Genomic DNA, 17,508 nt, shown 5'->3' with positions numbered 1-17,508 from the left:
ATAAGTAATCTAGAGATGATTTAATGTATATGGGAGGATGTACGTAGGTTATGTGCAAATATTGCACCATTTTATAAAAGGGACTCGAGTATTTGTGGATATTGGTATGCATGGGGGTCCTAGAACCAATCCCCCACAGATATTGAGAGATGACTACAGTTTGTATAAACACCATGTCACTAACTCAGGATTTCACCAGGAGGCCACTGCATTTAAATAGGTCAAACAAAACAAAACAAAACAAAACACCCCCCTATGACCTAATTTTGATGCCCAGCTTCACAGAGTCACAGAGTTACTTGAGCAGTAATAAGCCTTTATAAAGTTTAATGTGCAAGATAATTTATGTGCAGTTTGTTATTAAAACTACTGGATGCTGCTATTCCATATACAGTTAAGTCCTACATTGAAAATTTCAAATCCAGGTGTTCTTCATTTTATATAGTATACATGTTACTGAGTTAACAAATAAATCAGACTGTTAGAACAGCCAATTTTTAAAACTTTGGTAAGAGACAATAAATATTTGCTTGTTTCATATTTATTTTATATTTAACCATGCTTTAATTATTTTCTAATTTATGATTAGAAAAATCTAATATTTAATCTCATAGCTATTATATAATTCATGATTTTTATATACATTTTTTTACAAGCAGTACATGGCTAATTTAAAATGGGACTTGAATTGAATCACTTCAAATATTAATCCCTTTGAGATCACCTAGTTAGCAGAATCCACTCCATTCGTGTAAATTCTTTCTTTCCAAGTTTTCTTCATAAAAAAAGAACAAGCTCACTATATTACAATTAAATAGTTCTTTAAAAAATCCAGTTTGACTAAATTCAGTATGAGATACATGTTGAGACTCAAGCTTGAAGAGAGTGACAAAAGGGAAACAAAATATATTTGGATAAGTGCTAATTTTTAAATGTACCTTGACAAAAAAGATCTAGATATTCATTCTTCCACATTGTTTTGAACAAGAGAATAATTTAAAAAATGGATAGTTTCATAAATGTTCTTTTACACCAGTGACTCAAAAGAATGTTCAATTATTAATGTTTGTTCTGAATTAAATTTAATTCTAGTTTGAACTGATCTTTGTTTATGAAAAAATTCATTTTGTAGTTGAATATAAGGAAAAACTGCTTCACTTAGGGATTAGGAAATAATAAATTGTAGTTTTTTTAATGATTTGGTTGAATTGATTTGATTAGCTGATTTAGTCTTTAATAGTATTAAACTACACAGAAGTAAAAACTAAGACAAATGCATGCAAGAGGTTATGAGATTCAAACAGTCTTAAACCATTATGTAAAATATTTCTGAGGTCTAAGTTAAGTTTGAAATGAGAGGAAGATATTTTGAAAGTAGATTTTCAGTGTGGTTGATTAGTTTTAAAGCAAAATTTATATTGTTCTTAGTAAGTACCTGAAAATACCCTTCCCCAGGACAGCTGGATTGTGGTGTACTTCCCCATACTGTATTTTTCAACTTAATTAAAATAATGAGAAAAGTAAAAAAAAAAAAAAAACTCATGAAAAATAACAATGATTTAAAAATACACAAAAAACAAAATAAACATTTTAATATAATGTTTAATATGCTATGAAATTAGAATACAACTTTGAAGCTGATCTTCTTCCTTCTAATTTCTGCTATCTATAAATAAAATACATAAATGAGTATCAATATTCCACGTTTACATTTGTGTAAGATGTAGTTTAATATGGATTCTCACTTGAAAGAAAAATTATTCAACAAAAACCTTTCTACTTAAGAGAAAGCAGTTATGGAGCCTTTATTGTGCATGTAAAATGTAAAATACTAACACCTGCTTCATGGCTCTCAGAAAATGTTATAAGGGCAGTGCCCACTACTTGGTAATATGCACAGTTCAGTCATCACAATCCATACTTTGATTATAGTCAGAAATCAGTATTTTGAAATAGTATAATACCATAATTTTGTAATTTGTAAAAACTACTTAGCAATGTGTATCTCTAACAAATTATATCTCTCTTACTGTATCCTGGATATTAAAAGTTACTCTAGGTCCAGGAGATGCTGCATCCACACGGATTTCTGGGAGCTCTTCAGTTTCTCCTACTCGAGAACTGCAAGTAAATATAAAGTTATAAAACACTAATATTCTCATTAAAAAAATTCCTGGACTTTATATAAGTCTGATTAATGGCAATGACATTTTATTTGTAAGTATTTACCTAATCAAAGGATTGAAGTTTCTCTTAACCTTTAGCATCCCATAAAAAAGAGTCAATGTTTTGGTTAACTCAAGATTTTTCTAAAACTAAATCATATAAAAAGAATTTATACTTCTTACGTTATAGTGCTGATTTACTATTAAAACTGTATTCACTTCAATAAAATGTAAAATTTTCATTTTTTCATATGCTAAATGTCTGTGTGACTATACCTTTTCTAAACTGACAAATTTAGAGCAGTAGCTACTAGTATGCACCTTTTAATTTCTTTGGATAATCTATAAGTTTACACATAAAACTTGTCTATCCTTCTAAACCACAGTTTTATGTAAATAAAAAAGAAACTTGTCTAAATAGCAGCATACTTCATTACTAAAAAGCACTTACCGCATTGTGGTTATAAATGTGATGAGAGATTCCTTAAATAAACTTCTGAGTTTGATAGTATCCACTGTTATTGCTATTTTACTAATAAAATTAATTTTTGTTATCTTAATTTTATAATTAGAACATAAAAAAGTAGTTGACCTTGGTAAAAGAGTCAACAATTTTATTACTTGTTTCAATGGCTGAAATATATATTACCTTGCCCTTTCCATTCGCTTAAGAGGTGGTCTTCCAGAAGCAGAAATGCTTTTTGATCGGCTATAACTTGGTTTGTAACTCAAACCCCACTTATCCTTTAGGGAAGCAGCCTAACGAAATGGGAGAGAAAAAAAGGTGACTATAGGTGATTATTTACTGTATTTGACTTCAAATAAAAGAAAATATTCTACTATTAAATAAGTTGTTTTCCGCAGGGGACTTTAATGTTACTTAACAATATGAGTCAAAATAGAGGAGGAATCAGCTATTCTTTGGTTCTAACACCAATTAGGAGGCGCAATGAAAACAGGAGCCACCAGCTGACCTGAGGAAAAAGAAGAAAAGAGAAAGTTTGGGGGCAGGGATGAGGGTACAGAAACATGGTGAGAAGAAAGGAAATGATTTTAAAAGTAAGAATGGAGAAAGAAACTGAGAATTAAAGTTTTGGGAGAAAGCTAGGTTCGGGGCAGTGGAGACAAAAGATCACTTTTCTCCAAGGGCATCCCTTTTGTAGGACTCTTCATTACAACAAAGGAAAGTAAGAGTGTTAATGACTTAACACTCTCCCTGTCTCTAAGTCCCTCTTCTAGAAACTCGTGATGGTGCTAGATAGTTAAAAGATTCTAATACAGTGGAGGTTTGGAGTCTAAGATGGATAATGGGAATTGAGGGGAGTATGTGGAATGAGATGTGTTAAGAATGCAGATGTTTTAACAACTTTCCTAATTCTATCTAGTTTTATTTTTAACAGTCAATTACCAAATATGACTTGTAACAGGACACAAGTAATATTTTAATTATATTGTATGACTGTTGTGTAGACAGCAAAAATTTAAAATATAAAATTACATGTTACAGATCTCACTATCCATTATTACTATCAGAGACTAGTGACAAATTGGAGAGCAGTATTCAAACTATATTCTCTGGGAGTTAAGAAGTGATCAAGGAAGGGCAGGTCAAGCCAATAGCTCCTGGAACCCCGCAACAAACTTTCCCCTTTCCTTTGGCACCTGCAGCTCTGATTTAATATGTTTTTCATGTGTTGGGGTACCACCTAAAAATCTCATCCTGGTTAAAAAAAAAAAAAGGGTTCTCTGTTGGTTTAAAAAATTTTAAAACCAATTAATTTTTTTTTTCTTTTTAAGTGGTTTTTAGACTTTGTTTTCAGTTCACATGTAAGGACTTTGGAAGTCACCATTCCATCCTAACAAGAAGTAAAAAGCTGAACAAACTTAAGAATCAACAGCTTTTCTTGGAGCTGTAAGAAAGGCGACGAGGAAGGACAACTTCTGCCCCTCACATTGGAGAAAGAGACCAGTAAATACAGTGAGTTACAGCTTACCAGGACAGAGATGCACAAGTAAAAACTGCTGCAGGAACCAACACTGGGGTAGGAACACCCGAACTGTAATTGAAGAATTGCTGGAAGGTTCAGTGCAGACAAGTCTGAGAGTTAAAAACTCCAGGGGGACCCAGTCACCGGTGCCCCTGCAATATTGTGAGATCGCCTTTCAGTAGTTCCACCAGGTTCCGACAGTAAATGTCAGGGGAAAAAAATCCCCTCAGGAGAAAATTCCCCTAGGCTTCCAACACGGGGAAGGGAAAAGGAACCATTTTGAAAAGACACTAACAGTACTTTCTTTTTCTGAATAAGAAAAAATGCCCTTAGGAGAAATTAGCTAACCAGAGCCTAACCAGTGGGAATATTATCAGAGTATAACTGACCTGGGGAAGGGAAATACAATACCAATGCAGTCAGTTCTATCCATACTGGTCCATCTAAGTTGGGAGGAAAAAACTGACAAACATGAAGTTCACAGTCCAGAGGCGCATAGGCTCATTAAAAGACGATAAAATGCTTCTCTTACCCTGACACCTTAACATTACCTCACTAAAGCTTCTTTACAGCAGCTCTTTTTACTTGGTAAATCATGTCTGGCTATCAATAAAAAATTACAAGGCATATCAAATAGCAAAAAACACAATCTAAAGAGAACAAGCATCAGAACCTCATAGAAGGGATGTTGGAATTATCAGACTAGAAATTTAAACCAACTATGATTACTATGCCAAGGGCTCTAACAGATAAAGTGGACAGCATGCAAGACCAGCTGGACACTGTAAGTTGAAAGATGACAATTCTAAGAACCAGAAAGAAATGCTAGCAATCAAAAACACTGTGACAGAAATGAATTACTTTGATGAACTTATTAGTAGACTGGACATGGCTGAGGAAAGAATATTTGAACTTGAGGATATATCAATAGGAACTGCAAAAAGTGAAAAGCAGAACAGAGACTAAAAAAACAAAACAAAACAGTATATCTAAGGACTGTGGGACAACTACAAAATGTGTAAGTATGTGTAATGGAATACCAGAAAGGAAAGAGAAAGAGAAAGGAACAGAAGAAATATCTGAACCAATAATGACTGAGAGTTTTCTCAAATTATTGTCAGATGCCAAACCACAGATAAAGGAAGCTCAAAGAACACCAAGCAGGATAAATGCCAAAAAAAAAAAAAAAAAAATTACATGTAGTTATATCATTATCAAACTACAAAAAAAAAAAAAGATAATGAAAAAAGCCTGACTTTTTCCTCAGAAACTATGCCAGGTAGAAGGCAGTGGAGTAAAATATTTAAAGTGTTGAGAGGAAAAAAACAACCCCAACAACCTAGAATCATATACCTTGCAAAATTATTCTTGAAAAGTGAAGACTTTCTCAGACACAAAAATTGAGGGAATTTGTTGCCAGCAGACCTGCCTTGCAAGCAATGTTAAAAGAAGTTTTATAGAGAGAAGGAAAATGATATAGATCTCTATTTAAAAAAGGAAGAGCATTAAAGAAGAAATGAAGGTAAAACCTTTATCTTATTCATAATCGACCTAACAGGTAAGTTTGTTCAAAATAATACCAATAATGTATCTGACTATATATATCACATGTGTGTGAGTGTGTGTATATATACACACACATATATACACGTGCACACATTTAATACCAATAATGTATTTGACAATATATAAATCGCATGTATATGTGCACATGTATGTATAAATGTGTGTGCATGTGTATATATGTGTGTATATATGTGCACACGCATTTATGTATATGCTTATATATGCTTAAATATAAGAGAAATGAATGACAGTAATGATACAAGAGACAGGAGGGAGGGATTATGATTATTTTGTTTTAAGGTACTCCCACTGCCCATAAAGTGGTATAGTGTTACTGAAAGTAGACTTCGATTAATTATACGTGTACAGATGGTCCTTGACTCATAATGGTTTGACTTAGGATTTTTTGACTTTATGATGGCACAAAAGAGGTAACATTCAGTACAGTCCTCAACTTATGATGGGGTTCAAGCTGGATAAACCTGTCATAAGTTGAAGATATCATAAGTCATTTTGACTTTTCAACTTATGGGTTTATTGGGATGTAACCCAATCATAAGCCGAGAAGCATCTGTAGACTGCAGTCTCTAGGGCAACCACTAAAAAAAAAAAAAAAGAAGAAAAGAAAAAGTAAAAAAAGAAGTGTAACTGATATGCTAAGAAAAAACAGAAAATGAGATTATATAAATGGCTCAATTAAAACCACAAAAGGCAGAAAAACGAGAAGACAAAGACAGGAACAAAGAGAAAAGGCAAAAAGTAGAAAATAGTAACAAATACAGTAGATATTCAAAGCTATCATTAATCACTTTAAATGTCAGTGGTGTAAAATGATCTTAAAAGACAGACTGTCAGAGTGGATTAAAAAATAAGATCTGACAATGTGTTGCTACAAGAAACCCACTTATATATACATATTTAAGCATATATATTTAAAGACACATAGATTAAAAGTATACAGATTGAGAAAAATATACCATCTTATCACTAATTAAAAGAAAGCAGGGATAGCTATATTAATTTCAGACACAGCAGATTTCAAAGCAAAGAAAATTATCAGGTATAAAGAAAAAGAAGAGCATTATGAAATGATAAAGGGGTCTAGTCTTCAAGAACAAATAACAATCCCTAATGTGTACATGCCTAACAACAAAGTGGGCTGAGCATGGTGGCTCACACCTGTAATCCTAGCGCTTTGAGAGTCGAAAGCAGGAGGATTGCCTGAGGCCAGGAGTTTGAGACCAGCCTGGGCAACATAGCAAGACCCTGTCTCCACAAAAAATGTTTTAAAATCCTGCCAGGCATGGTGTCATGTGCTGTGGTCCCAGCTACTTGGGAGGCTGAAGCAGGAGGATTGCTTGAGCCCAGGAGTTTGAGGTTGTAATGAGCTATGATTGCACCACTGCACTCCAGGCTGTGCAACAGAGTGAAACCCTATTTCTTAAAAACAAAACAACTGAGTGTCAAACTATGTGAGGCCCAAACTAAGAGAAATGCAAGGAGAAACAGATGAATCCACTATTACAGTTTGAGACTTCAATAACCCTTTATCAGAAATGGACATATCTAGCACACAAAAAAATCAATAAGGACATAGTTGAACTCAACAACATCATCAGTCAATTGGATATAATCAACACCTACAGACAACTTCATCTAACAACATCAGAATAACACATTCTTCTCAAGCTCACATGGAACTTTCACCGAGAGAGACCACATTCTGGACCAAAAAGCATAACTTAACACATTTTTAAAAATTATAAATCATGGCCAGGCATGGTGGCTCACACCTGTAATCCCAGCATTTTGGGAGGCCAAGGCGGGTGGATCACGAGGTAAGGCATTCAAGACCAGCCTGGCCAAGATGGTGAAACCCCGTCTCTACTAAAAATACAAAAATTAGCCAGGCGTGGTGGTGGGTGCCTGTAATCCCAGCTACGTGGGAGGCTGAGGGAGAGAACTGCTTGAACCCGGGAGGTGGTGGTTGCAGTACACCGAGATCACACCACTTCACTCCAATCTGGGCAACAGAGCGAGACTCTGTCTCAAAAAAAAAAAAAAAAAAAAAAAAATTATAAATCATAAAATGTCTGCTCTTAGACCACAGTGGAATTTAACCAGAAATCAACAACAGAAAGATACCTGAACATGAGTTGAAGAAAAAAATCTAAAGAGAAATTTTAAAATATAAAAGAAAATCAAAACACACTTATCAAAATTAGTGCGACACAGCAAAAGCAGTGCTTAGAGGATAATTTATAGAACTGAATGCATACATCAGAAAAGATCTAAAATCAATTATCTAAGCTTCTATCTTAGAAAACTAGAAAAAAAAGGGCAAATTAAATCCAAATTAAGCATAAGAAAAGTAATAATAAAAATTAGAGAAGAAATAAAACAAACAGGAAATCAACAGAGAAAAATCAACAAAACCAAAGCTGGTTCTTTGAAAAGATCAATAAAATTGATAAGCCTCTAGCCAGGACAACTAAGAAAAAAAGAAAGACGTAAATTACTAACATCAGCAATAAAGGAGGGTATACAACAACAGACCCTATGGCTATTTAAAGAATACAGGAATACAGTGAACAAATCTATGCCCACAGATTTGATCACCTAGATGAAATAGACCGATTCCTTGAAACATACAATTTTCTAAAATGGAGAGACGAAAAAGACAATCCAAATAGGCCTGCATTTATTAAAGGACTGGATTAATAACTTTACAAAACAAAAAGCAGCAGGCCCAGGTGGGTACACTTGTGAATCGATAACTCTTAACAAGTTACCTTTAATTTAAAAAATGAAGCAACAAAAGGGCAAAATGGTTTTTAAAAAAAGTTTTCTACTCCTAGACTCAAACTCTAATGGGACCGACTAAACCTGCAAAAAATAAAGATTATAAAGTGCATTACAATGCACAGTAGCTGACAGGTAAATTCTGACCTGGGAGAAGGGGATAGGTGAAGAACAGACATCTTAAAATTTTTCACATTTTTTGCAGAGTTCACATTAGAGACTAAAAAGAAGAGTGATTTCATGAAAGACAGACAAAACACAGTGTCTAAGGGCATAGACTATCGAGTCCTACAACCTAGGTTTGACTATTGTCTTCCCCAGGATTACTGGCTGTATAACTTTGGTCAAATTACTTGACCTGTGTCTCAGTTTCTTCATCGTTAAAACAGGAAAATAACACAAGCTACCTCCTAAGTTTGTTGTTAGGATTTAATGGGTTATTACATGTAACGTGCTTTAGATGGTACCTGGTACGCAGTAGATATGATAGGAAAAAATCAGGTGGTTTTGTCACCAGCAATGAAAGAAAAAAGAGAACTCACCCGCATACTGGACCTCCGTAATTTTTTACGAACATCTCTTCTAATGTCATTCACAGCCACAGATTCTAACTGTTGGTAACGTTGAATTTCCTGGTTTATGGTTCCTTCACTTGCACCTAATTTTCTGGATGCAAAACAAATATGGCAATTATTGTAAATAAATAACAAAGTAAGACTGATTTTTTACTTGCTCCTTTTTAATTCTTGTCAGAATACCAAAGATGATTATATACAGACAAGCCAAAACCCTCAATAAGCTTAACACTCATATTTGGCGAACTGTTAAGAAAACAAAAAACATCTCTCTCTAATGTTTGAGGAAATGTGTCTTATTCATTGCTGCATCAAGAGTCTCTTTGGCAATCTCATGAAAACCATAGACCCGCTCTGCAAAAAAATGTCTGGATGTAAAATTCTACATATAATATAAGCCTTGGGTACGATTTTGGAGGAAAGGTATATTTTGCTTCAAGTCATTTTTTCCCCAGAGACCAAAACTCAAATTGTAATGTAAGTCAACAGGAAAATGTGAATCACTGCATGATAACTTACAGACAAGTTTCAGACAATACCTTTTGCTATACAAAATGCATATAGTTGTGTAAGGTCCTTGATTGTTAAAAAAAAAAAAAAAAAGCACCAGTACAAGTATATGCAGATTAGAAAAGATGAGGCATGACCATTACCTTTTGGGAAAATAAAATTGCGAAGTTTAGCAACAAGAATATTTACTGTAATAGAAGAAGTATTACTTAGTAATATCCAGCAGGTAACAGATAAAGATTAATGGATTTATTTATATATGCCTGTGAAGATACATATAAGAGTAAATACACATGTAAAGATACATATATGTGATATAAACCATCAGTCATAAAGTGCTCAGAAATAAGTTGTGAAAAACACTAGGACACTAGGATTTCATGCTTTGTTTTTTTTTTTGGAGATGGAGTCTCGCTGTGTCACCCAGGCTGGAGTGCAATGGCGCAATCTTGGCTCACTGCAACCTCCTCCCCCCGGGCTCAAGCGATTCTCCTGCCTCAGCCTCCCGAGTAGCAGGGATTACAGGCATGTACCACCACACCCAGCTAATTTTTGTATTTTTAGTAGAGACAGGGTTTCACCATGTCACCCAGGCTGGTCTTGAACTCCTGACCTCAGGTGACCCACCTGCCTCGGCCTCCCAAAGTGCTGGGATTACAGGCATCAGCCACCATGCCGAGCCTCATGCCTAACTTTATCACTAATGAGTGTATAATCTTGACCAAATTACTAAACAACTCTGGACCCTGGTGATATCACAGATAAACTAAAGAGTTTGTATTAGACCAAATACAGTTTCTTCCACTTTTAACATCTTATGATTCTAAAATTAGGCAACATTATATTAAATTAAAAATCATTGTACATACTTCAGATCATCTATTACTTTGGCCTGTTCATTCAGTTCTCTGATATCCACTATACGCTTCATAATTTTTCTTCCTCTAAGTTCTCCTGGCTGGCTAGCAGATGCTGCCTGTCTTCGATAATCTATGGCTTCCTGAAAAGTCAAAAGTGTATCTGTCAATACCACCCTCAAGTCACACAGCAAATCTATACTATCACAAAATTAACACCTTAAATCAAAGCATGCAAGAATCAAAACCATCTATATTAAGATTGGAATTCTCCATTGATTTAAGTCCCTTCAATTTCATAAGGAATCTATTTAGTTGCTACCTACGTTTCCCCATGAGTGTGCTCTGCATGCTTTCAAATGGGACTGGCTAGACTGAGGGGAGCCCCACATCTCTGGGTCACACAGATACTCTGCAGGAACAGAATGGCGCTGATTTGGGGGTGTCAGGCCTAGTAGGTGATTTACAAGTCGCTGCCCAAAGGTGAGTTTGTGGCCATCTCCACTTATTGAACTTCCATCTGAACTCTAAGTAATAAACAGTAATATTAAATTTAAAAAAATTTCTTCCCAAGAACAAAACTATTTCATGGTATAATAGTTAAAAGATATTGAAAATAATTTTTAAAAATCAATACCAGAATGAAATCAAAGAATAAGTTTCTTTTTGCCACAAAATAACTTGAAACTACAGAATGTATAGTATAGATGAAAATATGTATTTTTAAAATGTATCATTTCATTTTCTATATGCACTTTGCTTTGAAATTCATCTTGAACATCTTTATTGAGATAGAACTCACGTACCATAAAACTCACCCATTTAGTATATTCACAAAGTTGTACAACCATCATTAAAATCTTAGTTGGGAATATTTTCATCACTCAGAAACCTCATACCTGTTAGCAATTTCTTCCCATTCCCCACCCTGCCCCACTCCCTACTCACTTCAGTTTTAATACTATTATTTTACCTATAGGTTAAAGCACAAGTTGGATGACAGTCAACATGTAGCACAGAACTCGATTAAAATACAGTATTATGAAATGCAGACACAGCGAACCACCACTCCCTTCTCTTCCTCCACAAATAGCAACTATAATATACTAAATAACACTGAACAAAAAATATCCCTGTCTCAGGGTAAAAGCCAATCCTGAAAAATTCTAACAGTGAGTTTACTTACAGTATGGATAGTGGGAGACATAGTATCAACTTCATCCTCATCTGACAGGTCAGCTATGTTCACTGAATTTAAGTCAGCAATGTCATCTATGTCTTCCTCTCCTGTCAGTGTTGTAAGAGTATTGCCCAGAGCATTAAGCCTTTTGCCAATGTTAGGATCCATGTGAACATCAATCCCACACATTTTCCACAATACGTTGAGTGTCCAGGTTCCAGCACTACTGCTTTCTGTTTAAATAAAGAAGTTGCATTTTTGTTAAGTCCTGGGTATAGAAATTGAAATAACTTTACAAAGTAATAAAATGGATGATGGCCACATATAATAACTAATGTCTTTCACTGCTAAACTTGTCAGAAATATCAGACTACAGGATTGATTTCTCTATGTGTACAGTGTGCATCTACTGTTTCCTCTGTATAGCACCTATTTTCTTTTTCCCTATGAACTACAGGTTCACTCCCTGACCCCAAGTTGAGGGGTCATCCTATAGCTGTAGTAGGAATTGCCATGACCTTAGCTCATTAGACAGAATTAATTAGGTAATTGGTCCAGGTGAAGGTCAAAGTTGGAAAAATAAGATATTTTGCCTGGACTTGAGGAAAGGTTGGTCGTTCTCTAATGACTGAGGGTGGAGAAACGAGACTCCACAGTGTTTCTTGCCATGTATAAGAAAGAGGTTACAAGTTAGAAGAAGAAGAAAAACAAGTAGTCAAGAGGGGAGCAAAGAAGCAAAGACAAGAGCTACAAAGAGTCTTGGTGACAGTTGGGATCTTGGTTCTAGTAGTTCCTAAGGGCTCCTGAATTGACCTGGTTCCTTCTCTTCCCTGAAATAACCATTCCTAAGTTTAACTGTAGTCTGAAAACATCCTTTTAATAAGCATCCCCTTTTGGTTAATCTAGTCTAAGTGGGTTGTTGTCACTTAAAAGTCCTGACAAAGATTTATTTGTGACCTCAGTTGAAAATTCTCTAACTTTTCCAGTTCTTTGTCAGACTCTAGGCCTTGGTGCTTTCTAAGGTAACTTAGGATGAGCACTAAGGCTAGGCTTGGGGAGGAAAACAGAATGGTAAGGAGAGACTGGCAATCTACTAACCTTAATCAATTTCTACCTCTCTCAACATTTTAAGAGCCCTTAAATAAGTATCTCTGTAGCTCACCCTGTCCCTGTCCAATTTTATAACAAGCAAAACAATAAAAATTTATATTGTGCTATCATCTTAGTCAAGACACATTACCACTATCATAGTTACCTCCTAACTGATTTCCTAGGCTTTTCTGCCCTCTAATCTTTGAAAGTGTTCCTTTGATAGTGTCGTCATTTGCCTTCTTGTTCAGAAACATTCAATGGCTAGCCTACTCACTACCCACCAAATCAAACTCCTTAATTTGGCATTTAACATTTTTCCATCTTATTTTTTTATATAACTCTATTCTAGCTAAATTGGACAAATCTGAATACTGTGCTTTAACATCATGATTCATGTTACATTATTCTCTCTGCCTGAATTTTCCCTGGCCCACATCTCCCAGTTTTTGCTTAAGAAAGATTTATCCTGTCCTTTGAGTGCTTGTTTAAATGTTTGTCCCTCCATGAAGTTTTCTCTGATCCCAGTATTCTCCCATATTTGAAAATATTCTCTTCTTTTTATACATTTCAATAGCAACTGGAATTTTATGTTTTATTGTACATATCACATATTTCAATGTAATTTTGCTACATGTGCCTTAACTACATTGTAAAAATTTAAAAGTATGAAGGATAGAAAGTATATCTTATTCATTTTAATCTTTTGTAAAACATCTTGTAGTATATATATATGTATATATTTATATATATATATAAACACACAGTAGGTGTCTGATTAATAATTGTTAAATAAATACAAATGTTCTAATACAAAATAGTTTTTTTTAAAATTAGTGAACACCAGAATTAGCCTAGCCAAAAGATTCTCTTGCCATTAAAATAAAGGCAGAATTCTATCTAACATAAAATAATGCTGCATGTGAACCTACCAGCTGCTGCTTGTCCTGTAGTTCTTGAACATACTTCATAGGTGCCATCTGGAACTACACCTGTACAAAAATCACCCCAAAAATAGTTTTCAATAAAAATACATTTGTGACTATATATTGTACTCTTTAATTTTTCACACAAGATTATTATCTAAATACAAAGAGGATTACTATCCTTCCTAGATTTTAGTTCTTAATCTTTGGAATGAAAGGGCTATCTTAATGACTCATAAGATCGATTCTTATTGTGAAATAAAATATTTCACAATATTTTATTCTATGATTTAAATAATTTAACTGCAGTTTTAGCTTTACTTTCTGCATGTGATTTCCTTATTTGAGTGACAACACCTGGCCAACTGTGACACTCTAGATGGCTTATCCACTAATATCCAGGATGCTATGACAATTTGTTATCATAAATGAATGGCACTTTGAGAATGCAAATGACTTAAAATAGAATTTTGGTAACTAAGAGCTGCCACATTAGGTCAGACACATGATTCATCAGTCTTACCTTCTCTTTTGACATGGAACATTTTATGAGAAAAAAAATGGCTGAAGGCTATGATGTCAATCTCAAGATCATGGACCTATCTCCAGAATATATCTACTTTAACTTTGAAACTGGCTTTTTTTTTTTACTACCAACTGGCTTTAATCTGGTAACTTCAGCTTCAAAAAAGATGTTAATTAAATTCAACAATTTTACACAGTAAAAGTTGAAACAACTTTTAAACAAAGTAAACTCTAAACATAGAATTAAGACCTTCCTCAGTCATCCTTAGAAGAAACTAAATATCAATTTAAACTCCAGAGTACATATATCTTTAATGTCCTTTTGTAATTCACTCTGAGAATCCTAAATTGGTATTCAAATGTTACTTAAATTTGAGCTTACTATTCATATTTTAGGTAATTTGGTATTACATTTCTGTCTTTGAAAAATTTTTCAAAAGGGAAAAATCTTTCCAACTTAGAAATATTACAACTTAGTTTGTGAGAGAGGATCTACTTGTTATTATGTTTTTTTAAAGACTGCCAATAAGTTTAACATCTAAATTATACCTTTGAACTGTATAGTACCTGTGTCTCACATACAAATTCTAATTAAGAAATAACTAGATTTGATTTTGGAGTATCACCCAATTCACCTTTGTAGTCATGGTTACAAATCTGAACAATAAGACCTCCATTACCCTTTCAAATCCAAGAATGCTAGAATGAAAAGAAAACCCTTTGAAATCTGAATAACATAACTGAGGCCAAGTGAAAGGAAGAATTAGTAAATAAAAAGGGAGAAGAAAACTTTTAGGATTTCCTATCCCAAGGAGTAGTAGAGAATTTTTAAAAATTAAGCTTAAAGGCTAGGTGTGGTGGCTCACACCTATAATCCCAGTGCTTTGGGAGGTCAAAGCCACAAGATCACTTGAGGCTAGGAGTTCAAGACCAGCCTGGGCAACATAGTGAGACTCCATCTATACAGGAAATTTAAAAATTAGCCAGGTATGGTGGCATGTGCCTGTGGTCCCAGCTACTTGGGGGGCTGAGGCGGGAGGATTGCTTGAGCTCAGTAGTTCAAGGCTGCAGTGAGCTATGATGGCACCACTGCACTCCAGCCTAGGTAACAGAGCAAGATTCTGTCTCTAAAAAGCAACAAAAACATTAAGCTTAAAAGATGAATAGATAAACTCATAGAATATAGAGCCATGATGAATTAATAAGGAATATTATGATTTTTAGATGTAGATCTGAATCCTGAAAATGAGGACTAAGAAATCAACTAGTCTCTTCCCCATGATACCTGTGGTTTCTGTATCACAGACAGAATGATGACTTGGAGCAACCATTAGGCTGAATGCAGGATGGTAATTTTTCTGCTCTGATGACCAAAGGCTACCTAGGTTTTACAGAGAGCTTGCAGACATCTAAACTTCTGATGGTTTATTTTGTCTAAATACACATTCATGATATTGTCCTAATATTTACTATCTACTTAAATCGTTCTTCGAACTCTTCCAATAGACTGTCCTTGCTAATTTTTAATGCATTTCTCAATAAACATTATCACCTAGAGAAGAAATTTTACTGGGTCACCTTTTTTTTAGAGTATGTTTTAAAAATGACCTGTTAAAAAAATTCTAAGGCATAATCCTAACATTCCTTATTTCTCTGCCCTATACACATCACCTTTGTTCAAAAATATTGAGGTATACTTATTACTAATAAAAACTATACTAGTAAACTAATTTGTCCATTTTATCATTTGGAAGTTTTGTAAATATGTCAGTTACATAACTACTCTGCTTATCTCCTTCTGGCCCCCTCCCAAGAAACCCAAACAATAAGCATGTTACAGAAGCATGTCAGTTAGTCCCCTCTAAAACCCAAAATAAATTATTCTGAGTATCATGATTACCAGCATGTTAGTGTTCTGTATTAACAGAATATATACTGAGGTGCTAAATTATTTGTTCAGTTTTTAATGTATGTTTCTGATTCTGAGTCAGAGCGTATTTCTCATTTTATATCTTATGCATTTGCCCTTTAAGATAAACTGTTAAGGAAATGGTTTACTTCCTTTTTTTCCAAATATATTCTACTTATGTTAATAAATACAATGATAGTAAAACTGTCACCTTAATAAAAATCACTAAGTTTAAATTTATTTTTGTCTTTTATTAAAAAACAAAAGATATGTTTTAGTGATTTTAAAAAAACCATGTATAACTATTGTGTAAAATAATAAATCTATAAAGATTTCTGTTGTAGGCTGATATTGGTCTTTTGGATAATAGGCATGAGTATTTCCATATCAAGTCTTCTCAGTAACCTGAAGTATTTCAAATAAGTACTGGTATTTTACCTATAATTATCTAAATGCAAAGTATTTGATGGGGTTTAGTACACACTGCCTTCTAAAATGGCACCTTGTCATATGGAAGGTATTTTAAACTGAAGCAATTTGAGAAGCAGCAGATACAGGAAGGACTTTGACTTTCTTCTGAAGTAGGTCATATGAACCACATGTGAGAGATGCCCTTCCTATACCCAGAGGAAAGGAGCATCCTCATCTCCAAAGTGGAGGGACACTGAGAGGAATCTGAACAAACAGACCTTGGTTAGTTTCCCCCAGTTTACTACGCTTAACTCATACCCCTTTTTATTTTCTCACATTGTTCTACAACTCTCTCCTCTTCATCAAACCTAGCATAAAAATACTCAGGTTTAACCATTTCTTTGGATCTTCATTTCCTTATGAAGTCTCCATGTCACAAAAAAACCTCATATTAAATAAACCTGTATGCTTTTCTCTCATTAATTGGTCTTTTATTACACAAGCCCCAGCAAATAGCCTAAAAGGGTAGTAGGAAAAGATATTTTTCCTTCCCTACACATTAAAACCAAGACTTTTTCATTTTGAATGCTAAAACTTCAATTTTTGTAAAAATAATAGAAATTTTCCCATTCCTCAAAGAAAATGGGAAGTAGAAAGATTTCCCTCTAGTGGAGAGAGGAAAAAATTACATAAACAATGGGCTACCGCTTTCTAAAAAGTAAGTAATTTAGTTTACAAGATTGAGGAATTTTAGTTCACAACCTTTTAACTCCTTATTTATAATTTTTCTTTATTAAGATTAATGATGCTTTACCAACTCTGCTATAATATTTAAAATATAAAAATATATACAAATAAATTCCGTATCTTCAATATGGCCTATAAACACAGCTTTAGTTATACCCAACCTTGAATATTATGGAATTGCAGGAATTCATGTTACACTCTGCACTCCTACAAATTTGAACATGTGGATTTATTCACGTCAATATTAATTAAGGCTGG

The 17,508-nt window shown here is 34.1% G+C and overlaps 1 protein-coding gene across 13 annotated transcripts in view; it reads right to left on the bottom strand.

The window, feature by feature from the left end:
* BLTP1 (bridge-like lipid transfer protein family member 1) overlaps window positions 1-17,508 on the bottom strand; it is a 215,442-nt gene that overhangs the window by 34,413 nt on the left and 163,521 nt on the right. For 9 of the 13 annotated variants that reach the window (XM_055385628.1, XM_055385634.2, XM_055385632.2 and 6 more), the window contains 7 exons: window positions 13,665-13,724; window positions 11,650-11,876; window positions 10,476-10,606; window positions 9,064-9,187; window positions 2,815-2,924; window positions 2,031-2,121; window positions 1,436-1,498 (listed from right to left, as the gene is read on the bottom strand). In XM_055385628.1, the coding sequence (XP_055241603.1) occupies window positions 1,436-1,498; window positions 2,031-2,121; window positions 2,815-2,924; window positions 9,064-9,187; window positions 10,476-10,606; window positions 11,650-11,876; window positions 13,665-13,724 (806 nt within the window). Of the gene's footprint in view, window positions 1-1,435; window positions 1,499-2,030; window positions 2,122-2,814; window positions 2,925-9,063; window positions 9,188-10,475; window positions 10,607-10,789; window positions 10,991-11,649; window positions 11,877-13,664; window positions 13,725-17,508 lie in introns of all 13 variants that reach the window. The other 4 variants (XM_055385633.2, XM_055385637.2, XM_063705523.1 and 1 more) reach the window with 2 other exon arrangements.

The sequence above is a fragment of the Gorilla gorilla genome, chromosome 3 (genome assembly GCF_029281585.2).
Source record: "Gorilla gorilla gorilla isolate KB3781 chromosome 3, NHGRI_mGorGor1-v2.1_pri, whole genome shotgun sequence".
NCBI classification, from domain to species: domain Eukaryota; kingdom Metazoa; phylum Chordata; class Mammalia; order Primates; family Hominidae; genus Gorilla; species Gorilla gorilla.
The sequence above is the reverse complement of the archived record's forward strand: the minus strand, read 5'-3'. Positions and strand labels throughout refer to the sequence as shown.